This window comes from Perognathus longimembris, chromosome 3 (genome assembly GCF_023159225.1).
Source record: "Perognathus longimembris pacificus isolate PPM17 chromosome 3, ASM2315922v1, whole genome shotgun sequence".
Lineage (NCBI taxonomy): Eukaryota > Metazoa > Chordata > Mammalia > Rodentia > Heteromyidae > Perognathus > Perognathus longimembris.
In genome coordinates this window covers 116,508,723-116,535,901 of record NC_063163.1, presented here as the reverse complement: position 1 = coordinate 116,535,901, position 27,179 = coordinate 116,508,723, and the positions used below count along the sequence as shown (strand labels likewise).

Genomic DNA, 27,179 nt, shown 5'->3' with positions numbered 1-27,179 from the left:
GCCCGCCGCGCCCTGCTCGCCCGCGCCGCGCGCGCTGCGGATTTCTCCGGCCCGCTTCGCTTCCGCTGGGCCCCCCGCGAGCGAAGTCGACTCGGCGCAGGGACCCGGGAGATCGTGGGGGGCGGGGGGGTCCCCCATGCCTCCGGGCCCCGTCTCCTGAGCCCAGCCACCAGCGCCGGGACTCGGGGCAGGCGCGCGCCCACCAGGCCCGGGCGCACCATGGCCCCGGCCCTGCCCTGGCTCCTGCTGTGGGTGGGCTGGGGCGTCCTGCCGGCCCCCGGCACCCCGCGCACCCCCGCGCACCCCGCGCGGCGGCATCCGCCTGCCCCTGCGCAGCGGCCTGGCCGGGGCTCCGCTGGGGCTGCGGCTGCCCCGGGACACCGACGAGGAGCGCGAGGAGCCCGGGCCCAGGGGCAGCTTTGTGGAGATGGTGGACAACCTGAGGGGCAAATCCGGCCAAGGCTACTACGTGGAGATGACCGTGGGCAGCCCCCCGCAGACGGTAAGGGGATGGGGCCGGCGCAGCCCTCCTTCCTGGGGACACTGGGGGACAGGCCCCGGAGGCAGCAGCTAAGGGGGGGGACTCCTCCGGGGACCCCCCCCCAGGCCGTTCCTCCTGGCCGGTCCCTTTCCCCTCTCCTCGCGGACTCCCCATCCCCGAGGCCAAGCCACCCTCACCTCCCTGCCACTCTGCACGGGTCCCCTCGGTGCAGACTGGGGGACAGGGGACTGAAGCCGTTCCGTGGGGTCTCCTGAGTTAGGGAAGGGGCCTCGGGGGGCGCTAACAGGTGTCAGTCTCTCTCATGCTGGCCAATTCTTGACTCTCCCATCTGTCACCCTCTAGCTGCTGGCCACCAACTCTCCTTTCCTCCCTTATCCCCAGGCCCTCCCCCACCCCGGGCATTCTGCACTCCATCCCCTCCCCCACCCGTGCCTCCACACACAGCCAGAACTGAATTGAGCCTGTGGGGAAAAAGAACTGTAGGAAAGGAACACCCCATTCCTTTCAGGAGTGGGGTCCCTGCGGTGGCAAAGGGCCTGGCAGTGATGGAGAAAACACCCGTCCACTCCTCCCAGCCCTCCCCACCACCGTCAAGGTGGTGAAGGTTGCGTGGGGCCCTCACCTGCCCACCTGGCTTCGGGAGGGTGGGCCGGCGTGGCCCTGCATGCGGGGTGCCTGGCTGGCGTCGGTGAGCATCTGCCTCCTCTGTGGGGGAGTCTGTACACCAGGCACTGTGGGTCTGTCCAGGCCGGTTCGTGTCACCTTGAATCTGATCCTGGACATCTCTGTGAGCCACCCCCGGATGTGTGTCATGTCCATCCACAAAGCTTGTCCATGGAAGGTGTAGAAAGCCAGACCTAGGAGGAGCGCGCTATCCAGGAGCCATGTATATTGAGCACCCCATTCCCCCTCCTCTTCCCTACTAACTTTCCAGAAGTAGCATGGATTCTGTGCAGGCCCCGGGCAAACACGATGCTGAGGATTGTCTGGGAGCGGGAGCCGTGTGGAGACAGATCTACTCTCCTCACTGTTAGTGCAACCGCACAGACTGCACATGACATATCTCAGGATATTCTGGGCTTGCCCTGCTGCTGAGCCAAGAAGACTAGGAATGTCCAGGTTAGCCAGTAGCCCCAATAGCTTTCCCTTTTCCCAGTAGTGTGGCCCTAAGGTAACTTATGTAACCCCCCTGAGGCTGCGAATGGGACGCTAGCTCCCTCGAGGAGATTCCGTGAAATCTTGTAGGTGCAAGCACCTTGAACATAACTGACCGTCAGGGAAGTATTACCTCACTTTCTCCTTGACTGGTCTGGCGGCTTCAACTTCTTCGGTGCTCTCCAATGAGGTGTAAACATCCGGATGGCTGAAGCTCCCTGTTTGACCCATGGGAACTGGGGACCCACTACTGTACTTCCCGATTCTCAGCCCCGCACCTGGCAGAGTGTGCTCTGTGCTCTTTCTAGAAGCAAGAGAAGGGGCCTGGAGATGGCACATCACCCTAAGAGCCAGTGCCTGCCAGCCCTCGGCCCAGCTCTTCTGTGGACCGCGTGAGGCTCCTGTTGGCAGCCTATGCCAGCCAGTTTCTGTTCTGTGAGCTGTCTGCCCACCTTGGATTCAGTCCCTAGCAATGTGTAAGAAGGGCGGCGCTCTTTCTCCCTACCTGGTTGGAGGCATCACATGAGAAACAAAGAAAATGTAGGCAGCCAGTTTATGTTTGGGGGCTGATCCACAAATGTCAAACCTAAGGACCTTAGCATGGCAATGAAAGTAAGGGTCAAGGGTCAAGGTCACCCAGAGCTGTAATAACTCTGTGTGTGTGTGTGTGTGTGTGTGTGAGAGAGAGAGAGAGAGAGAGAGAGAGAGAGAGAGTCAATACTCAATACTGGGGCTTGAACTCAGGGCCCAGGTGCTGGCCCTTAGCTTTTTCACTCAAGACTGGTGCTCTACCTCTTGAGTCACACAGCTCCGCTTCTGACTTTTTAGTTGTTAATTGGAGACAAGAGTCTCACAGACTTTCCTGTCTGGGCTTGATCCTCGGATCTCAGTCTCCTAAGTAGCTAGGATGACAGGTGTGAGCCAGTGGTGCCCCACATAGACAATAATAATGAAAGGGATTGTCTGTAGGTCCTTACCATGAAAACCTGCTGAGCGCTTACGTTCTCTAGTCCCCACTAGCCCCCAGGAGTCTCTGGGAACGCTTCTGGAGCTGAGCTGTGGAAGCACAAGGGGTGAGGGTGAGGGATGAGTGTTTCAAGTATTCTGGAGGTAATGAGTTCACCTGGGAAGGCTTCAGGGAGGAGGTGTGCCCTGAGCCAGGGTCTGAGGGGTGGTTAGGAGATGGCGGCTCCGATTCCTCTCTACTGTAATTGCACTCTTCTGGTCTTCCCACCCTCCCTTCATAGACGAGGCGAGGCCATACTGAATGAGAGAATAAGTTGTGTGTGGTTGGGCTCGTGTATGTTTGTTCAAGAGACAGGAGAAAGCCAGACCAGTTAATATTACAGCTTTATGCTGAGAACAAATACATTTGGGTAAACAAAATAGAGCTAAATTGCCCAAAGCCTTAAATGTCAAGCTATAAGGTTTGGACTTTGGTCTTCAGCTAATGAGGCAAACATTGAATTCATTTGTACTGGGGAAAGAAATGAAAGAAAGCCATCTCTTAGGAATTACAGGAAGAATGGGATAGAGAGATCTGGGCGGCTGAAGGCTCTGTTGGGCCAATCCAGGTGTGAGATTGTGATAAGACAGACAGGAAAGGGAGGATGAGGGTGTGAGCAATGTTCCAAGGCAGGACCTGTGACGCTTGTGTGAAGGACGAGGAAGACTTCCTAGGAGAGTCTGAGTGGGGGGGGGGGGGGGGGGGGATGGTGGATGGCTACTGATGGAATGGAAAAGTTGGCAGGTGAGTATAATAGGACTGATTTACTGGTTTGTTCCAAGTAGATGCAAAGTTGGTTTTATGCATTCTATGTGTTTTCTTTTGTTCGTCACGGCGGTCCTGCCATATACATATGCATACAGTTGGTATTCAGCTTCCAGTAGAATACATGGGTTAAGTAGTTGATCAGGAGACGGCCAAATGAGCTGAGAGCCTGTCTCCTTGTTCTTCCTACTGTGCTGTTGTCTTGCTGGGGCATAGCTTATCCCGAGGGTCCCTCTTCCATTCTCCCCTGACACCTGCTTGCACCCTCTTACAACAGTGGCTATGATGTGTTATCACTGATTTGGGTTCCCACATAAAACTTCAAGTTTGTAGGGCTGGAAATGAAGCTCAGTGGAGGGTGCATGCCTTGTATGCAGAAGGGTCTGGGTTCAATTCCTAGCATTGCAAGAAAAAAAAAAGTGAGGGGAGAATCATATTCTAACAGCTATGACATTGTCAAGCTTAAAATATTTTTCTCAAAAATGTTGGATGAGCCTATTATCCTTGCTATTCAGGAGGCTGAGATATGAGGGTCAAGGTTTCAAACCAGCTTTAAGGCTCTAATCTCCAATTAACCAGAAAAAAGCTGGACATGGAACTGTGGCTCAAGTGGTAGAATGTCAGCCTTGAGTGGAAAAAAAAAACAAACAAAAACCAGGCTACAGCTTGCAAGACCTTGAGTTCAAGTACCCCAAGTGCTGGCACACACACACACAAAAAAAAAACCAACTGTGGGTAAGTGAATAAATTGCAAGAGATCTAAGCAAAACTGCTGATGGGCAGTTGTAAATGTTGAAGTAGAATTCCTAGAGACAGTATTTTTATTCTTTTCATTTAAAAGGATATCATCTTGTGGGGGGAGAGGGGAATGAGGGAGGAGGTAACAAACAGTACAAGAAATGTATCCAATGCCTAACGTATGAAAGTGTACCCTCTCTGTACCTCAGTTTGACAATAAAAATTTAAGAAAAAAAAAAAGGATATCATCTTAGGATAACATGAGCATCACTGAGCCAACACAGAGTAATAATATATGTGTTATTAATGAAATTTGGAAATAGTCAATTCAGGATAACAAATAGTTATTGAGACCTATTGTGTATAGAAGAGAAAGATTTTTTTAAAAAGGAGAGAAAGATAATAAATAATAACATAGGGCTGGGGATATAGCCTAGTGGCAAGAGTGCCTGCCTCGGATACACGAGGCCCTAGGTTCGATTCCCCAGCACCACATATACAGAAAACGGCCAGAAGCGGCGCTGTGGCTCAAGTGGCAGAGTGCTAGCCTTGAGCGGGAAGAAGCCAGGGACAGTGCTCAGGCCCTGAGTCCAAGCCCCAGGACTGGCCAAAAAAAAAAAAAAAAAGAAAAAAAAATAATAACATAGTCTTAGCCCTTGGCAAGCCCACCGTTTGATGTGAGACATAGACATACAAATACACAAACACAACAATCATTCCAAATCAGGCGCACCTGTTTCCCAAGAGCAATAGTTCTTGGAAGTGCTTGGAGAGGCACGTGTGTGTGTGTGTGTGTGTGTGTGTGTGTGTGTGTGTGTGTGTGATTACTGGTACTACAGTTTGGACCCAGGACCTTGCACCTTCCCTTAGTTTTTTCACCATTTGAGTTGCGCCTCCATTTCTGGCTTTTTGCTGGCTAGTTGGAGAGAAGAGTCTCACAAATGTGTATTGCCCAGACCGGCTTCAAAAGTGTGGACCTCAGATCTCGGCCTTCTGAGTGGCTAGGGTTATAAGTGTGAGCCTCCAGCTCCCAGCTACTTCTGCTTCGATGCATTCTCATTCTGTAAACCTGCACATTCCGAGAGGATACAGGCTTGCTTGGAAAGGAAGTATTTCCTGTACAGCCTTGGTATTTGACTCTGGCTTTGAAAGATGCTGAGAAAGCTGCGCTGCATGGAGAAAGATGTGGGAGGGCATGCCTTCCCGTGAGCGGCGATGAGAAAGAGGCTGGAAGTTGTAGTTGTGGCGGGGTAGAGTTTGGGTCTTATTCTGGAAGCCGTCAGGAGCCCTAGTAGATATGAGAAGACGGATGGTGGCATCTAATTTTGGGTGGAGGAACATGACTTCAGTGTGGAGGAGGACTTAAATAATCCTGCGCGTGAGACAAGGAATCCAAATGCAGGAGGTGACAGAGAGGGCAGAGAGGCGGACAGGTTTCACTGGGTGCCGGAGTTCACAGCTCAGTTCAGTCTTTCTTGGCCTCTGATGAGATTTAAGGGGTGAGAGAGAAGGGTGAGGAGATGGCCTCTTGTTTAGTCTCTGACTTGTGGGTGTCTGGGAACATATCAAAAGGAGCAAGCTCTGTGTCTGTGTGTGCGTGTGCACGCATGCGCACACACCCGTACTAGAGCTTGAACTCAGGGCCTGGGTGCTGTCCCTTAGCATTTCCAGGCTGGTGCTCTACCACCTGAGCCACAGCTCTACCTCTGGCTTTTTACTGGTTAATTGAAGATTGGTCTCATAGACTTTCCTCAGACTAATGATGAGCCAGGATTCTTAGATCTCAGCTTCCTAAGTAGCTAGGATTACAGGTATGAGCAACCAAGGCCCAGCATGGAGTAAGCGTTTAAAGCACACTATAATTTACAAGTTCTGCATTTATTTTTTGCTGTAATTATAAGGATTAAGGTATTTGTCATATGTCTTTTGGTAATTAAAAAATATGGCTTAGGGCTGGGAATGTGGCCTAGTGGTAGAGTACTTGCCTAGCATACATGAAGCCCTGGGTTCAATTCCTCAGCACCACACACATAGAAAAAACCAGAAGTGGCCACCGTGGCTCAAGTGGTAGAGTGCTAGCCTTGAGCAAAAAAAGCCAAGGACGGTGCCCTGAGTTCAAGGCCCAAGACTGGCAAAAAAAAAAAAAAAAAAAAAAAAAGAAAGGAAGAAAGAAAGAAAGAATTCTTTTTTTTTTTTTTTTGCCAGTCCTGGGGCTTGGACTCAGGGCCTGAGCACTGTCCCTGGCTTCTTTTTGCTCAAGGCTAGCACTCTGCCACTTGAGCCACAGCCACTTCTGGCCATTTTCTATATATGTGGTGTTGGGGAATTGAACCCAGGGCCTCATGTATATGAGTCAAGCACTCTTGCCACTAGGCCATATCCCCAGCCCCAGAAAGAAAGAATTCTGGCTTAGAAATATTTAATTGGTTGGGCGCCGGTGGCTTACATCTGTAATCCTAGCTACTCAGAAGGCTGGGATCTGAGGATCACAGTTCAAAGCCAGCCTGGGCAGGAAAGTCCATGAGACTCTTATCTCCAAATGACCACCAGAAAACCAGAAGTAGCACTGTGGCTCAAGTGGTAGAGTGCTAGCCTTGAGCTGAAGAGCTCAAGGACAATGCCCAGGCCCAGAGTTCAAACCCATGACTGACAAAAAAAAAAAAAAAGATTTGTCTTGCCCAAAGTTACTTGCTAGAAGAACTGAGCTGAAGTTTCATTCTTTAGACTGCAGTTTCTAATACCACGTTTACAGTCCTAGACATTGGTTGACACTGGGGCTTGTGGTGGAAGGCTAGCATAGCTCTTCAGATTCTTGCTTAGGGGTCCTAGGTGAGGTTGAGATAGGTTGGGTTCTGAAGTCTAAGGCTTTCTTTTGGTAAGCTAAAGATACCTTGTTCCTAGATCTTTGTTGTTGACCCCAACTTGTCGTTAAATAAAATCTTTCTTGAAATATTGAGTGGGGGGGGGGTCTCATAGCCTTCTTGTGAAAGGCCTTGACCTTGGTAGGCTATTTTAATCTTTTTTTTTTTTTTTTTTTTGCCAGTCGTGGGGCTTGAACTCAGGGCCTGAGCACTGTCCCTGGCTTCTTTTTGCTCAAGGCTAGTACTCTGCCACTTGAGCCACAGCGCCACTTCTGGCCATTTTGTATATATGTGGTGCTGAGGAATTGAACGTAGGGCTTCATGTATACGAGGCAAGCACTCTTGCCACTAGGCCATATCCCCAGCCCGGCTATTTTAATCTTAACTGAAGCTTTAGTTGTGAGTCTCAGAGACCTTGTGATCACTTCTTCCATTCTAGGGTTCCGGTGCGTATCACTAACACTACCTACAGGCTGCTACCTGTGAGGCTGGCCATGGTACCAGGAGGGCACTTAGGATGGGAAACATAGATTTGGAAGTTACCCACCATGGCGGTTGTAGAAGTCAAATTAGCTAATAAACTTGTTCTGTAAGAGAATGGAGAGCTAAAAGAGGAAAATGGTTAGAGAAAGAATAATGAGTCTAGGCAAGGAAGCAGGTACACCGCCAGAGAATTAAAGCCACGAGGCTCAGGATCTCAACCCAAGAAGTGGTATTTCTTACCCCTGCCCCTCCCGTGTATGTGTACGTGTGTGTATGTGTACGTGTGTGTGTGTGTGTGTGTGTGTGTGTGTGTGTGTGTGTGTTGGTTGGTCCTGGGGCTTGAACTCAGGGTCTGGGCACTGTCCCTGAGCTTCATTTTGCTCAAGGCTAGCACTCAACTACTTGGAGCCATGGCATTACTTCCAGCTTTTTCTGAGTAGTTTATTTGTTTTGGGTTTTTTTTTTTTTTTTTGCCAGTCCTGGGCCTTGGACTCAGGGCCTGAGCACTGTCCCTGGCTTCTTTTTGCTCAAGGTTAGCACTCTGCCACTTGAGCCACAGCGCCACTTCTGGCCATTCTCTGTATATGTGGTGCTGGGGAACTGAACCCAGGGCTTCATGTATACGAGGCAAGCACTCTTGCCACTAGGCCATATTCCCAGCCCTTTTCTGAGTAGTTTATTGAAGAGAGGAGTCTCGTGAGCTTTCCTGCCCAGGCTGGCTTGGAATTATGATCCTCAGATCTCAGACTCCTGAGTAGCTAGGATTACAGGTGTGAACCATAATGATTTCTTTCTTTCTTGGGTTTTTTTGTTTTTGCCAGTCCTGGGACTTGAACTCGGGGCCTGGGCTGTGTCCCTGAGCTCCTTTTGCTCAAGGCTAGCACTCTACCACTTGTGTCACAGTGCTACTTCTGGCTTTTTCTGTGACTTAACTGGAGATAACAGTCTCACAGACTTTCCTGCCCAGGCTAATGTTCCATCCCGATCCTCATATCTCAGCCTCCTGAGTAGCTAGGATGACAGGCGAGAGCCACCAGCAACTGGCACAGATTCTAAACTGCCTCGCAGAGTAGTGGCAAGAGTTCTCCAAGGCAAAAGGGAAGGTCAAAAGAAACATGAGCCAGCAAAGATCTCTTTCTATCACTGAGTCCTCCATCCTCTTATCTGTCTTGATCCTCCTCTTTATTATTTTACACTGTGGACTTTTAGGTTAAAAAAAATATCATCGAAGTCAAAGAGCCATTCTCCTAACTAGGCAAAGCAGGCAACGATTCCAGCTGTCCAAGTTGCCTTCCTAGCTGGCTGGGCTTTGTGTGGCAAGCAGGCTGCTGATTGGGCCCCTCTGTCCTTTCCCATGCTTCTCTGCTGCCTCTCCAGCTCAGGGGAGGTTTACCGCTTACCAGAGTAGAAGGTCAGGCCCTCCTGGAGCATCTCCAATAAAGAGCCAAGCAGAAACCTGGTGGATAATCCAGGAAGAAGACAGACTTCCCATCTCTGACAACGTTTTTTTCTACTGGAAGCCCCTCCCCCATCTCTCTCTCTCTCTCTCTCTCTCTCTCTCTCTCTCTCTCTCCTCTCTCTCTCTCTCTCTCTCTCTCTCACCTGGGCAGCGGAAAGGTCTGGGGAGGAGTCAGGCATTCACAGGGGTCCCACGCAGGTGGGGAGGAGTCAGGCATTCACAGGGGTTTCCCACGCAGGTATAACCCGCCAGGTGCTTCCTGAGAGTGGGGTGGGTGTTTTGAGGAGCCTCTGTATCTTCATCCCAGGGGCATTTGGACACAGGAAGTGGAGACTTCTGGGTCCCTTTCTCCCCCAGCAGACACTGCCAAAGCCGTGGCGTGCTAACCCAGCTCTGACTTCCTCAGGCCAGCGTCGGGCCGCCCGACCTGCCTTCACCCTGTGGTTTGTCTCCTCTGCTGCCCTCTGTATCTGCGTCGTGTCCAGCCCGGAAGTCCTCTCACAGGACTAATAAACACCACCACCTCTCCCTTTCCAGAGCCTGGGGAGATACTGTTCCCCCAGGAGGCCCGAGTTCCTGTGTGACAAGCCCAGGTACCGTGGGGGCAGTCAGGCAGAGGCCAGAGATCTGCTTCATTTTCCACTGGGGTACGCCACGACAAGATGAAAGCCAGTCTCACTTGGAGTGGGACCAAGTAAGACAGCAGGAAGGACTTACTGTCTGATAAGGAGAAGGTAGCTGATAAGGTAGCTAGTAGCTCCTGTAATGCCTTACAGATAGAGGTTTTGCCTGGTAGAGTCCAGAATGTCGATGCTGACACCTGTAATCCTAGCTACTCAGGAAGCTGAGATCTGAGGCTCACAGTTCAAAGCCAGCCTGGGCAAGAAAGTCTGTGAGACTTTGAGCTCCCATTAACTACCAAAAAACCAGAAGTGGAGCTGTGGCTCAAGTGGTAGAATGCTAGCCTTAAGCATAAAAAGCTCAGAGACAGTGCCCAGGTTCTACCCCAGGACCAGCAATTCCCTCCTCCCACAAAAGAAAAAAAAAGGCCTCAGAAGTCAGCAGGGCAGCTGTGCACAAGGTGGTGCTCAGTGGTAGAGAATACTAGGTTAGCATGCATGATGCCCAGCTGCTCCTCTACCCCTTAAAATAAAAAATTGTCTTGGATGTGTTAAGAGCATGCATGACAGTTTTCAAATGTCCCCATCCATCATCTCATCTGAACTCTAAGCACTGATAAGTGGTACTTGGGCTGGCATGGGGGTTGGGAAGAAAAGGAACAGCCTGGCTAAAAGAGGGAGTAAGTTTGGCTTAGGGTGACCCAGCTACTTTGTGATTCCTTAGATTGTCTGGTGGGGGTACACTGTGGGGGGAGGTGTGAGTGGTACCAGGGACCCTGCCTTGTTCTCCGGTCCCAGCTGCAGCCTGAAGAAGTGAAAGGTAGAGGACGCATTTGGGAAAGGGAGCCTATTTGCCTAGGGTCAGCTGTTTGGTTCAAGGTGGAGGAACCTGGACAAGGCCCAATCCTGGTCTCAGTAACAGGCAGGACCTGCTGTTGGCCATAAGCCACTCCCAGATGCTGCCTTTTGGCTCCCCATGTCCTTTCTTGCCCCTTCTCTTAGCCTTGGACCAGCTCCAGACTGGGCAAATCTCCTTAGGAAAGCAGATGGAACTGACTCGGAACTGACTCCCGGGGCTTTAAGAACCAAAGGGCTTCAGGCAGACATCGGTTACTGGGCTTGAGTTTGGAAGGTATCAGTTGTCATGGTGACTGTGCCCAGTGGCCATGCAAAGTGCCAGTTTGAGAATCACCCCTGCAAGGGCCCTGGGGCTGAGAATTAATAGCCAGTGTCTGTAGGCTCATTGGGAGCCAAATAGAGAACGTGAGGCAATTACTGTCAATTAAGAAAAACCAGTGTGGAGCACCTACTCACCTACTGCAGTTAGGGGAAATTAGGTAAGAATGCCAAGGGCTCCCCTCCCTGAAGGCTCCAAGGGAGGGCACAGACAGATGACATTGAATGAGGGATTCAGGCTTGGGAAAGGGCTAGCCAGAAAAGCCTAGGGGCCACTGAGGAGCTTGCCTGAGGCATCAAGATGAGACTCAGGAGACTCTGGCTGTTTAACCAAGCAGGAAGCCAGGTGCAGGTAGATGGCTTGTGTCTATAATCCTAACTACTCAGAGAGCTAAGAGTTTGCTTTGAATTCAGCCCAGACAGGGAAAGTCCATGAGACTTTGGAGACTAGAATCTCTAACCACCAAAAAACCATTAGTGGGGTCAAGTGGTAGAGTGCTAGCCTTGAGCAAAAAAAAACTAACAGACAGCACCCAGGCCCTGAGTTCAAGTATCAATACTATAGGAAGGGAGAGAAAGAGGGAAGAAGGGAGGGAGGGAGACAGGGAATAGGGCACACAGGAAGAGAACATTCCAGGCAAAGGAAAATCATAAGCAACACTCCACGGGTGAGGTCACGAACCTCCTAGGAAACTTTACAAGCGGCAGGGTGACTGCAGGTGGTGATCCTGGCTGGCCTACGGCTGATCAGCTGTCCCCAAGGTCAAGGGTCTTAGGACCTAATTCATGGAGTCTGTGTCAGTTACCCGAAATTGGGTAACGAACGATGCCAAAATACAGTGGCTTAGGCCCAGCCACTCGTCAGGACTCTGTGGTCGGCTCGTGGGCCTTCCACTTGAGCCCACTGACGTGGCTGTTGAGCTGGCGGGCCAGCCGGGGCGGGACTGAGCCAGGTCTGCCGGGCTTCTGGCTCTGAAGTCATTCAACCTCAAGGAAGCCAGGCTGAGCAGTTACATAGGACCTCAGGGCAGGGTTCCAAGAGGGCAGTACCTCCTTGTGTTTGAGGGTGTCCTGTTCATTTTGTTATGCCAAGTGGCGAAACGACCACCAAGAAGGCCACCGAGACTCAGACGTTCCGAAATGCAAAAGCAAGGCAAGACTTTATTCAGGCGAGCTGCAACTCGGGCCTCATCCTACCCACCCGACACAGCGGAGGTTAGGAGGAAGCCCCGAGCTGCGATTACACAGGGCTTATAAAGGCAAAAAACAAAGTTACAGCCATCAGATGTTCAAGCAAGACAAAAAACAAAGTTACAGCCATCCGGTGTTCAAGCAAGCAAGATTAGGACACGGGTTCAAATCTGATTGGCTCAGGGCTCGAGGCTCAGGGCTCGAGGCATTCTGGGGGCGGTTAGAGTTAAGCATTCCCAGCGCTTAGAGTTCTTGACCGGCTGGGCCCTAATAAGCTTGTCCTGGGTTTGCTCACAGGGCCTGCTTATCTCAGGTTCACGTGGTAAAGTGGGGTCCGCGTGGTAAAGTGGGGCCTGACTTCAAAGTCTGGCTCCTCAATTTAAGCAAGTGTCGTGCCCACCAATCTACACCCTGTGCCCCAATGCCCAGCCTAGATTAGTCACGGAAGACTCTTCAAAGCAGGAAAGATGCCTGCTGAAGTGTTATTCTCATCCAGAGGGATCCGAACTAGCTCTGTCTGCTGGAGAAAGTTGGGGTCAAGACTGGTATGAGAATGCGGGGGGAACAAACTGCTCCTCAGGCTCCATACCTATTTCACTCTCCGAAAGCTATGGCTGATCACAGAGCATGAGGCAGGGCAGGTGTGCCGTTCCCTGTGGGGCTTGTTAGCTCTGCCCTCCGGGCCCCCGGGGGGCACATTTGTTTATTAAGTGATTGGCACTGACCTAGCCCTGACCCCGGGCCACAGCCTCCTGGGCATCTGACTTGTGGGTCTGCCTGAGCCAGGGGACCAGGAAGATGGCTGCAACGACCAGAGGCAGCCTGCTTACCACCTCCCTTGTGGGGGCCTGGGGGGGGGGGGCCAGGTGTGAGCTGGCGCTATTCCTACAGCCTACAACCACTGGAGCACACCCACCACTACGAACAGGGTAAAGCTCTCCCACCTCCTCTCTTCCCTAGGCAGTCATCCATTCAAGAAAAACTTATTTCCAAGCACTGTGGTACATGCCCTCTGGGACCACTCCAGGAATTTAAAAATGCCATGTAAAGGGGGGTGAGCATCCGAGCGGGGAGCTGTGAATAAGGGAATGGGACCTAGGCTTTGTCCTCCAGGAAGCCCCCTTTCGGCTCAGACTGAAGGAGGAGGGATGAGCAGGCACAATCCAAGTGAACGGAGGGTGGTCCAGGCAGAGAGCGCGCGCGCAGCTTCGTCTGTAGAGAACACAGGTGTTAAGGAAGTGAAATGAGGCCCCGGCGGTTGGTGGAGGAGGAAGCTGGGGTGGGGTGGGGTGGGGTGGGGGGGAACGAGGACAAATGGAGGCTGGGCGAGCTGGGCCCGCCCAGGGGGGCAGAGTTTGGAGGACACCGAGGCCTGCGGGTACTCGGGAGGAGGCGGATTGTCCGGGATGCGAAGAGGAGGGTGTGAAGATGTCGCTGAAGTTGCTGCCCACCCAACAGATGGGGCGCTGACGTCACTCACTGGGCCGGGGACCTGGGCAGGACAGTGGCGGAGAATCTGGCTTTGAGGTGCTTGGAGGGAAGGAAAGGATGAGCCTTAGAAGTTTAAGGTCTTGGGGCTCCGGGGGAGGTGCTCAAGGAGAGTGAAAAGGGGGGAAGCTAAGGCCAGGCTGGGATGTGAACCTATGAGAAGGGGAGAAGTGAGAGGTGGGGTGGAGACCGACTCGCAGTGGGGGACATGAAATCACGGTGAACTCTAGTAAGGGCTGCTTGCTAGTAGAGGGATCTTGGCAAACCCAGTTTTAGAATAGGTTGAGGAATGAGTGGGAGGTGAAGAAATGAAGACAGCTTGGCTGAGAGCTTGGGTTGTGGAGGGGAAGGAGAGAAGGGCACTGGAGGCGGGTGTGAGGGGAAGGAAAGGTTTTTTGTGATTGCTGCTGCCGTTGTTTTTTTTTTTTTTTTAATGAAGAAATTCAAGCCTTTGTAAATGCCAATGGGAAGAATCCAGTTTGGTGGTACTGAGGGGAGGGGGCAGGATATACCTGAAAGAAAATTAATCATTACTAGTCAGGTGTACGGGGAACAGAGGCTCCTGCTTGTAACCCGAGCCACTTGGGAGAATCTTGGTTTGTCACCAAGCTAGGCATAAAGGTATTCATATCTCATCTCAACCAAACAAAGCAGTCATGGTGCTGCTGCCTGCCTCTATCATCCCAACTATGCTGGAGGTATAAGTGAGAGGATCTCATTCAAGGCTGGCCCTGGGCAAAAAGCAAGACCCTATCTGAAAAAAAATAACCTGAAAAGCAAAAAGTGGGGTAAGACTGAAGTGATAGAGTTCCTACAAGAGCCTGAGCTCTAACCCCAGTACTGCCAGAAAATGGAAGGGAGGGAGGGAGGGAGGGAGGGAGGGAGGGAGGGGAGGGAGGAAGGAAGGAAGGAAGGAAGGAAGGAAGGAAGGAAGGAAGGAAGGAAGGACCTGAAAGTGGAGGAGGCCAGACTCCTGATTCTAGATGGAAACAGAGGCCTGAGCCTGGAGAGACTGCTGAGGGTAGTAGCGGGGGCAGCCGCAAATGCAGATGAGGGGTTGTGTAGGGGTCCCCCTGAATGGCCCCAGCCTGGGAAACTAGGAGGTGAGGTTTCTGTGCATATTCCTATCTCCGGGCTCCCGAGGGCCACGTTCCGCGATGAGCAAGCCCCGTGCGCGGCCCAGGCCGCTGCGTTGTGAGCCGGAGAGGGGCTGCTAGGAGGTTCCCATGGAAACGCTGAAGGACAGCAGTCACTTCTCAGCTTCAGACATTTCCTGGGAGGGAATCTCGGTGTTTACTCTGGTCTCCCATTTTGTGGTGGGGTACAGACAGGCTGAAGCAGAGGGCAGCGAGAGCCTGAAACCAGGGATGGGAGCCAGACAGCTTGTTCTTTCCTGGGTTTGGCCTCTTTGGGGGTGGGAGAAGGAAGGCCAGAGGAAAGAGGACTGGGCTGGAAGGGCAACAGGAGTACCTGGGGAGAGAAGCCCAAGCTTGCAGAGAGGAGAGGGGGCACAGGGAGGGGGCAGCAGGATTCCACCCCCGCCCCCCAAAGGCTCCATGCCACTGTAAAGGCACGGCCATATTTGGTAGAGCTGGCCAGTTACACACACTGCAGGCAGCGCCTGGCTCTCACCGGGCTGCAGGGACGGTGTGGTGAGGCCTTCTTTCTTTGAAGTCCAGTAGCAGCCGAGGAGGCCCCTCCCGGTGCTAGGGAAAAGGGGTCTAGGGAGGGGAAGGGGAAGCTTTTTTAAATCATTAACCTAGTTGATTGAAATCAGACCCACGGAGCCTCCCAGCCCTATCGATTTTCTCTGAAAACCCAGCAGCTGGAGCTGGTGGCTGCCCAGAGACCTGGGAGAGGGACCGGAGGAGCGGTGGAGAGGGGGGAAGGGAGGCAATGGGACCGGGGCCAGGAGTGCAGGCTTGGGGAGGGTTGGCAGCCAGGGCCCAGGGGTCTTTGGGGACAGGAGGGCGGCCAGGAAGCGCGAGCAGGCACTGGGGGAGTGGCCAGTGCAGCCGCACAGGCCCTGCAGCGAGAGCGGAGGAGCTGGCAGACAGGACAGAAAGCAGCACAGTGACCTGCTCAAGGTGACAGGGCCGGAGGCTGGCTGCTGACTTCCGTGCACTGAGGCAAGGGGACAGAAAGGAAGGCCCTAGGTCAGAGCGGAGGCTCCAGAGATCTGAGACACAGACGGTGGGCTTTCGGAGGCCAGGACCCGCCTTGTTTTGCTCACAGAGATGCAGCGGAGGGCTAAGGGAGGGCCAGGCCATTGGCAGGCCCGTTGTGTCTTCTGTACAGTAGGCCTGTCACTAAAGTGACAAGCTTTGCAAAAGTTTATCTATGATAAGTATATCCTGTACGTCAACCAAAGTGATCTGTGTGTTTTTTTTCACTCAACACACAGTGTATTCTTTTGCTTTCAAGCTACAGCTCAGACTTTTTTGTCCACCTGTCCTAAACTTTACCTTTATCCCTGTTACTCTAAATATCATCCTCCCTATTTTCTTCTCCTCCTCCTCCTTCTTCTCCCTCTCCTCTTCTCCCTGTCCTCTCTCTCTCCTTCCCCCCTCTCTTAATGTGCACTCACCAGAACTGGGATTTGAACTCAGGACCTGGGCACTGTCTTTTAGCTTTTTGTGCTCAAGGTTGGTGCTCCACTTCCTATTTTTTGGTGGTTACTTGAAGATAAGATTCTCATGGACTTTCCTGCCTGGGCTGACTTAGAACCTCAATCCTCCATCTTTAGAAGGTCAAAGATATGAGCCACCAACACCCCACCTAATTCCTAATTTCTTTTTCCATGATATTTTTTGGTGTTAAACTTCCATCGAATGTATAATTGCTTTTGTATTTCTCTACTGGATCCTAAATTCTATTAAAAATAAAATCTTTATTTAATGAGAAAAAAAAAACAGTTTATCTATGAGGTGACTAAATATGAGGATAAAGAGCTCCCAGACTCAAACCTGCCTCTCTGAGGTGAAGGTTTATGGGCACTGACAGGGTAAAGAAACACGGCTTGTGTCGTTTTGAATTGTCCCCCACGTGTTGAAGGCGTGGTCCCCAGCTTGGTGCTCCTGGGAGTAGTACCTGTAGGAGGTGGAGCCGAGCAGGGGGAAGTTAGGTAATTGGGGGAGGGGGGTGTCCTTGAAGGAATGTTGGGAACTGAGCCTCTTCCTGGCCACTGAGAGTTGACCAAGCCTGCTCTACCAGGCTATAGTGTGCTGCCACTGGCCCAAAGCAGCATAGCCAAGCAACCATGGACTGGAATTAGAAGGCAAAACCGTCCTTCCAAGTTGCCTTTCTAATCTCATTACAGACATAGTTAGAGGAGGAGGAAGGGGAACAAGTCAGAAGAGATGCTGGGAGGACCTCAGCAAGGACCACAGAGAAAACAGCCGAAACAAGTGCTGTCGAGATGGGGTTTCGCCAGGACATGGTATGGGGCTCCTGGCTCTCCAGAATGTCTAACGGTGGCCCACATCGCTGAGATCCCACATTCTGGTGGGCAGGTCACACAGGTGCCTCACGAGCCATCCTGGCCCCCACAACTCCACCTGCGCCCAGACTCTCTCTTCTGAGCTGGAGGGAACGCAGCAAGCCTCTTCATGGAAAAGCCAGGAAAGAAGGGGAAGATAGACTCTGTCATCTCCACAAAGGGCTGAGGCTGATGGCTCACACCTGAGTAACCCTGGCTACTCAGGAGTTTGAGATCGAAAGATCATGGTTCAAAGCCAGCCTGGGGCAGAAAGGTCCCCATGAGTCTCTTTATCTCCAATTAACCACTCAAAAATCAGAAATGGAGCCGTGACTCAAAGTGAAAGTGTATTATCACTTTGATAAAGAGCTCAGGGAGAGCGCCCAGGCCCCAAGTTCAAGCCCTACAACTGACCAAAAAAAAAAAAAAAAAAAGCAACAACCTGATGGTTAGAGACACACAGACACACACACACAGACACACAGACACACACACAGACACAGACACACAGACACACACACACACACACACACACACACACACACACACACACACACACACAGGCTCCAGTGATAGAAAATGTTAGGATTCCGGAGACAGAAGCAGACATGAAGTTCTGAGGCCATGCCAAGGGCAGAAGACCCAGAGTTGTGGCTGTGGCCCAGCAGGTGCCGGCCTGAGCAGCCCTGCATCGCAGGACACTCCAAGAGGAGATTATGGCTGTGGGGGACAGGCCCAGCAGGCTGGTGAGTCCAAAGCTGTCTGTCTGTTTATACTCTTCTCTCCTTTCTGATAGCTCAACATCCTGGTGGACACAGGCAGCAGTAACTTTGCAGTGGGCGCAGCCCCTCACCCTTTCCTGCATCGCTACTACCAGAGACAGCTGTGAGTCACGGCGGCGGTGGGGAGCCCCGGTGGGGAAGAGTCTTTCCCGACAGGAGACGGGGGAGGGGGTGAGATCGCAGGTCCTGTGGCCCTGCTGGGAAAGTGGAAGGAAAAAGCAGCCAGCCGGAGTGAGAAGGGTTGGAGGACCCATAGCACAGTGGTGGGCAGCCTCCCACGAGAGGGGATGAAGAAGAGCCAGCTGCCCCACGCCTCCCAGGGCACTCTGCCTGTGCACACGACGGGGACTCACGTCTTCTCGGGGGCTTGCAGTTTTCTGACACCAGCGGCAGAGTCGAGGCTGAACAGGCTACAGCAAGGAGCTCCCTTTGCTCTGCTTTTACCCAGGGGCCACCCCATCCAGGTGGCTTCTAATCATCCAAGGATGTGAAGGAAAGAATCTTCTCCTAACCCTCTGGGAGGGCTCTCGTGTCCAATGTCTCTTCTGTGGACCACTGAGTACCAACAGCTGGAGGCAGGGTGGGTTCCCGTGGGTTTTTAGGTAGGAGAGGCGGGGAGGGGTGATCTGGAAGGCCCTCTAGGCATAAAATCAGGACAGCAAGGTGGTGAGAGGTTGTCTTCACATCTGAGGGATCTGTGTGTGACAGAACGTGAGCACCTTGCACTTCCAGGAAGGTGTGAACCCGTTCCCCATGTCTTGCCTTCTTTGAGCCCTTTGCCTTGAATCTTGAACATCCTTAGCTAAGGAAACAGTTGGGGAGGGGAGAGAGGGCAGGACCAGACTCGGCCTTCCTCCCAGTCCCGCCCTAGCCCCCGCCCAGGCCCAGGTGAGGGGCGTGCCACTTGGATGAGTGTGCTTTCCCACGAGGAACGCAACACCTCCCTGCTCTGGTCCGATGCCTGTGCGAATCTCTTCCATCTTTGCCCTGCCTGGTACATTCGCCACCACTCGGGTGGCACCACCAGGCCCCAAGGCAACATGACCGTCAATGGCTCCTTTTCTCCGGGAGCTTGCTGCAGTGGGGGAGGAAGAGATGTCCAGCGAGCTGTCCGTGCAGGAGCAGCAGGCACAATGCACAAAGCCCAGCTTGTTCTTCCCAGGCCTGAGCTCCAGACCCAGGAATATGAGCTACAGACAGGAGAGCAAGCCCCAGCACCAGTTCCCCCACCCCCCTCCTCTCGCAAGGTCATCTTACATTCTGTTCTGGGAAACGGAGCAGACTCTAGGACGCCCTGGGGGATGTTGGCATTGGGAGGTAGGTTTGATCCTGGATCCCTAGGCCTGTTGTGGGTTGGCACCCACAGATCTCTGCTTACTCTCCACAGGTCCAGCACGTACCGGGACCTCCGGAAGGGTGTATATGTGCCCTACACCCAGGGCAAGTGGGAGGGGGAGCTGGGCACCGACCTGGTGAGCATCCCTCATGGTCCCAACGTCACTGTGCGTGCCAACATCGCTGCCATCACTGAATCGGATAAATTCTTCATCAATGGCTCCAACTGGGAGGGCATCCTGGGACTGGCATATGCTGAGATTGCCAGGGTAAGGAGAACAAGGCCTGGCCCTCCTCAGGGTCTGCACCCTGCACACCGCGTGGGACAAGGGGAGGGACTGGGAGAAAGAGAGGAAGTGGGCTAAGAGGAAAACACGTGAGATGGCAGGATTATTGAACAGAGCTAGGATGGCCGTCTTGAGAGCAGCTGTGACAGGCGCTGGAATGATTAGATCATGATTTCTATATATCTTAGGATCTTTAAAAGGCCTTGTAAATCTAAAGTACATTAGGTTATGGGGAAGAAAGACTATGGTCCTGTATTTTCCCGTGTGCATTGCCAGTGTGCTGGCGCTCTCTCTCTCCCTCCCTCGCCCCCCTTCTCTGTCTCTCTCTCTGCCAGAGCTTAGTATCTCAAGGTAGCCTTTCTAACGAACACTCCCGTTTTGCTTACGCCCTCCAACACAAGGGAGGAATCTGGCCTCATTCGTCAGGACCTCCACAAAAGGACTCACTCCTTGTCTCTTTCCGCCACAGCCTGACGACTCCCTGGAGCCCTTTTTCGATTCCTTGGTGAAGCAGACCCACGTTCCCAACCTCTTCTCCCTGCAGCTCTGTGGCACGGGCTTCCCCCTCAACCAGTCTGAGGTGCTTGCCTCAGTTGGAGGGAGCATGGTGAGTATGTCCCGAGGGAGGCAAGGCCCTGACATCAGAAGAGATGGCATCCATGTGCTTGCCTTCCTCGGTGTCATGGCGCTCTTGGCTCCCCCCTTAATGTCAAGAGAAGCCATCTCTACTTGGTCCCCACTCTTTTCTTCCTTGCATTTGATCTCCCTCAAGGCACTTGAGGGAAAAGTCAGAAATGGATTAGGAAAAATTCAACGGAAATGAGAGTAAGACCTACTAAATTAACGATTTTTCAGTCTGATAGTCAGAAGGCAAAGATGTAAGGAATTTAAGTCTATTTATTGACTAAGACAATAGTGAAAGATTCAACAGGCAGAGAAAAATCAAACTTATAACAGAAGTACATAATAATTCATTCAACATTTATTGTGCCAGTGTAGGTTTTAAATAACTTATATCAAGGGCTATGGAACTCTGAAACAAATAATTAAAAATCCTGGACAGTCTCTTCCCTCAAACACACTTAAGAAACTGTAAGTCACTTGAGGGCATGATTTGATTAGAAGTCGGAAGGTGAAAACAATGATGTGTAAAGGGCCTTCGTGGGCAGAAATGACGGAACTTATTGCTAGGTCTGCACACGGGCTGCTCTATCTCTGGGGCAGGACACGGCTGCGAGCTCTTTCTTCCCTTAGATCATTGGGGGCATCGACCATTCGCTGTACACGGGCAGCCTCTGGTACACACCCATCCGGCGGGAATGGTATTATGAGGTGATCATTGTGCGGGTGGAAATCAACGGACAAGACCTGAAAATGGACTGCAAGGAGGTAAGAGCCCCGTGGGGGAGCTGGCGGGGGGGAGGGAAAGGGGAGGCATCACAGTGAGGAAGTGAAGGAAGCTGGGGCTGTGCCCAGAAGCTGGAATGGAATGGTCACATTAAGCCTGACGGGCTGGTGGTGCTTCGTGGCCTAGGGAAGCCATTTATCGGGCAGGATGGAGTCACAAAGACCTGAATTGGAGTCTAGCTCTGCTCTTTACAAGCTATGTGCCCTCTGGGCCGATTTCCTCATCTCAAAAACTGGTGAAAACAATTCCTTCAGGGACTGTGGAAAAGATTAAAGTTCAAAGTGTTAATCCCCGAGGGTGGCAGTATCCAAGGAGTGCCAGCTAAACCATTTGGGTCTCCTTCCCTAGACTCTTATGCACGATAGATCAGAAAAGGAGCACTTTCCAGGTATCCATATTCTAGAACCGAATAATGCCTGCCCACCCTAGCTAAGAGTTAACATTTACTGAGTGCCTCCTAGCTGCCAGGGACCATTCTCATTATTTAGTCCTCACAATAACCTTTGAGGTAGGGACTCCTAAGAGCCTCATTTTGGAGATGAGGAAACGGAGGCACAGAGTTGTTAAGTAACTTGCACAAGGAGGTTCGCAGAGGCAAAGCCAAGAAGCCAACCCAGGGCTGGGGATATAGCCTAGTGGCAAGAGTGCCTGCCTCGGATACACGAGGCCCTAGGTTCGATTCCCCAGCACCACATATACAGAAAACGGCCAGAAGCGGCGCTGTGGCTCAAGTGGCAGAGTGCTAGCCTTGAGCGGGAAGAAGCCAGGGACAGTACTCAGGCCCTGAGTCCAAGGCCCAGGACTGGCCAAAAAAAAAAAAGAAGCCAACCCAGGCAGGACGACAAGCAGCGAGGCTCATGCTCCAACTCTCCTCAGAGTGGGGCATCCTCAAAAAAGCTCTTCTCACCCTCTCCTCTCTTCTTTAGTACAACTATGACAAGAGTATTGTGGACAGTGGCACCACCAACCTGCGTTTGCCCAAGAAAGTGTTTGAAGCTGCAGTCAAGTCCATCAAGGCAGCCTCCTCGGTCAGTGGACTAAGCGTGTGGGGACAGGGATGGCACGGTGGCAGAGGAGTTGGCGACAGTCACGTTCCTTGCAAGAGCCAAGATGCTTTCACTTGAAAACCTATTCTTGCAGCTGGGCGCCAGCGGTTCATACCTACAATCCTAACTATTTGGGAGGCTGAGACATGGAGGATGATAGTCTGAAAGCCAGCCTAGGCAGAAAAGTCACAAGACTCCTCCATGGGGCTGGGGATATGGCCTAGTGGCAAGAGTGCCTGCCTCATATACATGAGGCCCTGGGTTCGATTCCCTAGCACCACATATACAGAAAATGGCCAGAAGTGGCGCTGTGGCTCAAGTGGCAGAGTGCTAGCCTTGAGCAAAAAGAAGCCAGGGACAGTGCTCAGGCCCTGAGTCCAAGCCCCAGGACTGGCAAAAAACAAACAAACAAGACTCCTCCAATTAACCAGCAAAAAAAAATAGGCTGGAAGATGCCTCCAGAGGTAGAGTGACGGCCAAGCAAGTTCAAGTCACTCAACTCAAACTCCAGTACTGGTGCCAAAACACCACCACCCCCCCCCCTGCCCCCAAAAAAGCGAAAAACTGTTCTTTATGAGTCTCAATGTATGGTGAGTACAATGTATGGTGTCCCCCTAGGACAAAATGGTTGTTTTTGTCTTGTTTTGTCAGAGTCTCACTATCTAGCCCAGGCTAGCTGTACACTCATGACCCTTTGGCCTCAGCTTCCTGAGTGCTGAGATTACAGGTGTGTACCATACATACACCTGACTGTCCTGGTACAAATTCCTCCTGCTCTCTGTCCCTGGCTCCTGGGTTACAGAGTTCACCTTCCTTACTTTGGGTATTTCCCTGGAAATATGTAAAGCAAATTAAGAGGCCGGTCAATGTTATATGAAAACTAAGCGGTGAAATGGTGACAGGCAGGTGACTAGTCATCTATTTCTCCCTGACACAGACAGAGAAGTTCCCGGATGGGTTTTGGCTAGGGGAGCAGCTGGTATGCTGGCAAGCAGGCACCACCCCATGGAACATCTTCCCAGTCATCTCACTCTACCTCATGGGTGAGGTCACCAATCAGTCTTTCCGCATCACCATCCTTCCACAGGTACGCACCACCCATGGGCACGCGTGGGGACGGCAAGCCCGGGTGGCCTCTCCAGACTTGGAAGACAAAATAGACAAGGAGGGCCAGTGGTAAAGGGGTCTTGGGAAACCCAAGCCCTCGGGGCTCAGGAATGGCCCTGGTGGGCAGAGGTGGGGTGAAGGGTGGAATGAGGTGGCCACCCTCTGACCATGCACTCTTCTTCTCCTAGCAATACCTGCGGCCAGTGGAGGATGTGGCCACGTCCCAGGACGACTGCTACAAGTTTGCCATCTCCCAGTCCTCTACAGGCACTGTCATGGGGGCCGTCATCATGGAGGGCTTCTATGTTGTCTTTGATCGGGCCCGAAAACGAATTGGCTTTGCCGTCAGTGCTTGCCATGGTAAGAGCACCAGGGATCATGGGGCCAGTCTATCCATACTCTGCGGGTAGGCTACCTTGATCCCATCTGTTTGGGAGGTAGTAGTACATGCACACCATATGCAAAGCTGGTGTCAGTGCCTGCCTTTTGTATCATCTGTTCTGGTGCCCCTGCCTGGCTCCTGAAGCCCTGGGGCAAACCTAGAGCGTTAGGGGAGGCTGAGGCATTGACAAGCCCTAGATGGAGAGGCAGGAAGCTGAGCCTTTAGCTACCCCACAGGGAGGATGAATGCTAGCAGAGGTGGCAGGGTTCACAGCTGGACTTGCACAGTGGCAGGTGAGTTTGCTATGGGTGTGAAGGGCTAGCTTGGGCTAGCTTATTAACTTGGAAGGCCTCTTAGGTATCTTACTACAGGATGGGTAAACGGGGAAGGGTGGCTGCATCAATGCCCCTGGGAGAGACAGGTCACCCACCCGACACTGCTTTCCTTGCCTGCCCCTCTGGCTGCAGAGGGGTGACCAAGCAGCTTACAAGGGCATACTTGGTTTGGAGTGTCGCCATCAGGAAGTTCTTTCTGTTGTGTGACAATGACAGCTCGCCTCCTCTCTGCCCTCTCCCCAGTGCACGATGAGTTCAGGACAGCGGCAGTTGAAGGCCCTTTTGTCACTCCAGACATGGAAGACTGCGGCTACAACATTCCACAGACAGACGAGTCCACCCTCATGACCATAGCCTATGTCATGGCTGCCATCTGTGCCCTCTTCATGCTGCCACTCTGCCTCATGGTGTGCCAGTGGCGCTGCCTCCGCTGCCTGCGCCAGCAGCACGATGACTTTGCCGATGACATCTCCCTGCTGAAGTGAGGAGGCCCGAAGGCGCAAGACAGAAATTGCCCGGGACCACATCTGGGTGGTTCACCTTGGTCACAAGTCGGGGAGACGCAGGTGGCCCTCAGGACCCTCAACCACCCACCAAATGCCTCTGCCTTGAGGGAAGAGAAGGGCCGCAGGGGGATTCCAGGGCTTGTACCCAGAGGAAACAGGAGGGAAGCAGCAGCACTCTGCTAGCAGGAATGCTTTCGGTCACCTCAAACTCCACTTGGGAAATTCTGCTGCTTAAACCTTTAGTCCTGAACTTTTGCCCACCATCCCTTTAGGTTTTCCAACCCAAAGTGTTCTTTCCTTATGTCTGGGAGTACTTGCATCGCGCTCAGGCCACCCTGGTACGTATCTCTGTGGTACCCTGGCAGAGAGAGGGCCAACTTCACTTTTCTGCTGACCTAAGTCAAAAGATGCAGTTTGCTATTTGCTTTAGAGATAGGGCCTGCAGAAACAGCCTACACTGGTGCAAAGACTGTTCCTGAATTAAACGAAGAACAATGAGATGAAATATTTGTACTTATGGGGGGTGGTCAGAGAGAGAAGAAGGGGGAGGCACGGCTCAGCGGTAGAGCACCTACCTGCCTAGCAAGTGCAAGGCCCTGAATTCTAACACAGTTACCACCACCACCACCCCCCCAAAAAAAAGAAAGGAAGAGAGGAGGAGAGAGAATAAAAACACAGGGAACAGTTGGTAGGAAAAGCTAGGAAAGGCAGGAACACAACACTTGCCAACCCCAGTTTTAGACCTCATCTCCAAGACACAACTCCATGTCCTAAAATGGTGTGGCTCCCCCCAGTGTTTAGTGGTAGAGTGAGATGACAAGAAGGCTTACCCAAGCCAAAGAGCTCTCTTCAGTGACAAGTACCCACCAGGAAGCTCACGTAACCAATTCCTACCTTATTAATCCCACTTGTCTCTACTCACACCCTTCCTTCCATGTATGATAGTGGCACTGAGACATCCCAACCACCAGAGCCCCGGTTCCCTGTGGGAGGACAAGTGGAATGTAGCAGGGCAGGCTGGACACTGTCTTCCTGATCACAGGTTCACTCCTCCACACAACTGATGGCTCTGGAGCTTTGCAGCTGAGGTGCTAAGGCTATAGAAAGGAGGTCTCTCCTACCTAATCCTAGTGAATCCTGAAAATTCATTCAACAGGTACAGGTTGATGCCTATATCTCTTCCTGGATTTCTTCTGATCAGTGGTACCAAGTGGTAAGACCTTTAACCCAGTACTGAGCAGTTCCACTGCTTTCTCTCCCTAATGGTCCTCCACTTATTTGGCTAATGCATCCATACACTGGCTAGTATTACACCACGAATGTACAGACTAGAGGGCTTTCTGCCTTGGTAACTGTCTCCAGTATCAAGGCTACCTAGAGAAAGAACAGCAGCCTCAAGGCTTCCTGGTTTCCTTCTCTACCTTTCCCAGATGAAGGCCACCTTCTCCCCCTATCCTGCTTTCTGCTCCCCACTCCCTGTAGTACATGGGTACCCAGGCTGGTTCTTGGGCTAGGTCGTGGGGCCACGTTCATTTCCTCTGTCAGTTCAACACTGTGGCTCGTGTGAATGGGAAGTTAGCTGCTGGATAGCCTGTTCCTATCTGGTCTGCACAATGCCTCCAGGTAGGGACCTGTCAAGGCAGAGAGAAATGGAAGGAGGGCCTCTGGAGTTGCTGGTCTAAGCCAGCTGCCCACAAGCCATAAACCAATAAAACAAGAACACTGAGTCACAGTTTTTATCCTGTTCTCTTCATTCCCACTGCACTTGGTGCTGTCTAACTGGGAACTCCCCATGATTCTAAAAACTGACAGACTGGAGACTGGCTGCTTCCAGTTCAGAGCTTACAGTGTAAATCACCCAGAACTGCTGCAGGAGGAAAATGACACATTCTGCTTCATAGTTTATACCCATGTTGGGGAAAACTAGCTCTTTCCAGGGCACAAATCTCAATCCAAACATTAGTAACTCTTGTTTCCTATTGTTTGTTTGTGACTTGTTTTGTTCTTTAAAGAAAACTTGCATTTGTCTTGTCACAGTTACTTCATTTCTACCCTGAAACTATGAATTCTAAATGTAAAAAAGATCTTGACAACAGCTTCTTGCTTGTAAAAATATGTATTCTATATCTCTATTTCTAAATTCTATTCCTGAGACTGTCCCATCTCCACACACTGCGCTTGGGGCCTTGGCCACTGGTCTGCACAGCTTGAACCACTACCACTGCAGGCCAAGAAGCAGAGGGAGAAAGAACAGAACGCCCAATGCTTCGGCGTGGTATCTGACTGATCCGGCCTCCACTCCCATGTACTCTCCAGAATACTTGCCTCCCGCCAGAAGTGGCTTTCTAGGGCCTTTCACAGGGAGCTCTGCCTCCTACTCATCTCATTTTTTTCTCTCTGCTCTTTCAGCTTCAAAGGTTGTAATGGGGAAAGAAATAATATTCTTTTTTTTTTTTTCTTGTGGCCAGTCCTGGGCCTTGAACTCAGGGCCTGAGCACTGTCCCTGGCTTCCTTTTGCTCAAGGCTAGCACTCTGCCACTTGAGCCACAGCGCCCCTTCTGGCCGTTTTCTATATATGTGGTGCTGGGGAATCGAACCCAGGGCTTCATGTATACGAGGCAAGCGCTCTTGCCACTAGGTCATATTCCCAGCCCCAAGAAATAATATTCTTTATGCCAATTTCTGAATATTTAGGAGGCACAGGTAGCTCAAGGCTGGTGCAAAGTTGAAGAAAGGGAAAAATCTAAAATTACAAGATAAAAAGTGAATCCTCCAAATGAAAGAACAAATGAACTGGTCTTCCATTTTTGCTTCTTTTCCTGTTCATGATAGCACCAAACTGGAGGAAGTAGAATTTCATTAAGCAATGAAAAGTATGTCCTCTGACCTCTAAAGAGTTGGTACTGAGGCCATTCTAGTTACTCTACAAGATGCCAAAGTAGGCCAGGGAAGTTCAGTTCTTTAGGCTGATGCTGGTCAGTAAACCTGGGCACATAAGGCAAGAGCAAGAGAAATCTGTCCAGGAGCTAACAGGCAAGGATGAGTGACAAAAAAGAAAGATGGTAACAA

General features: G+C 51.8%; 1 protein-coding gene across 1 annotated transcript; it reads left to right on the top strand.

The window, feature by feature from the left end:
• The first annotated feature begins 57 nt into the window (after positions 1-57).
• On the top strand, positions 58-26,255 carry Bace1 (beta-secretase 1). Its single transcript, XM_048343905.1, is given in 10 exon segments — positions 58-309; positions 311-502; positions 17,719-17,807; positions 19,092-19,308; positions 19,796-19,933; positions 20,581-20,715; positions 21,661-21,762; positions 22,718-22,867; positions 23,076-23,247; positions 23,848-26,255. Coding segments are annotated over 10 exon segments (1,527 nt in total). The 5' UTR covers positions 58-219; the 3' UTR covers positions 24,090-26,255.
• The last annotated feature ends 924 nt before the right edge of the window (positions 26,256-27,179 follow it).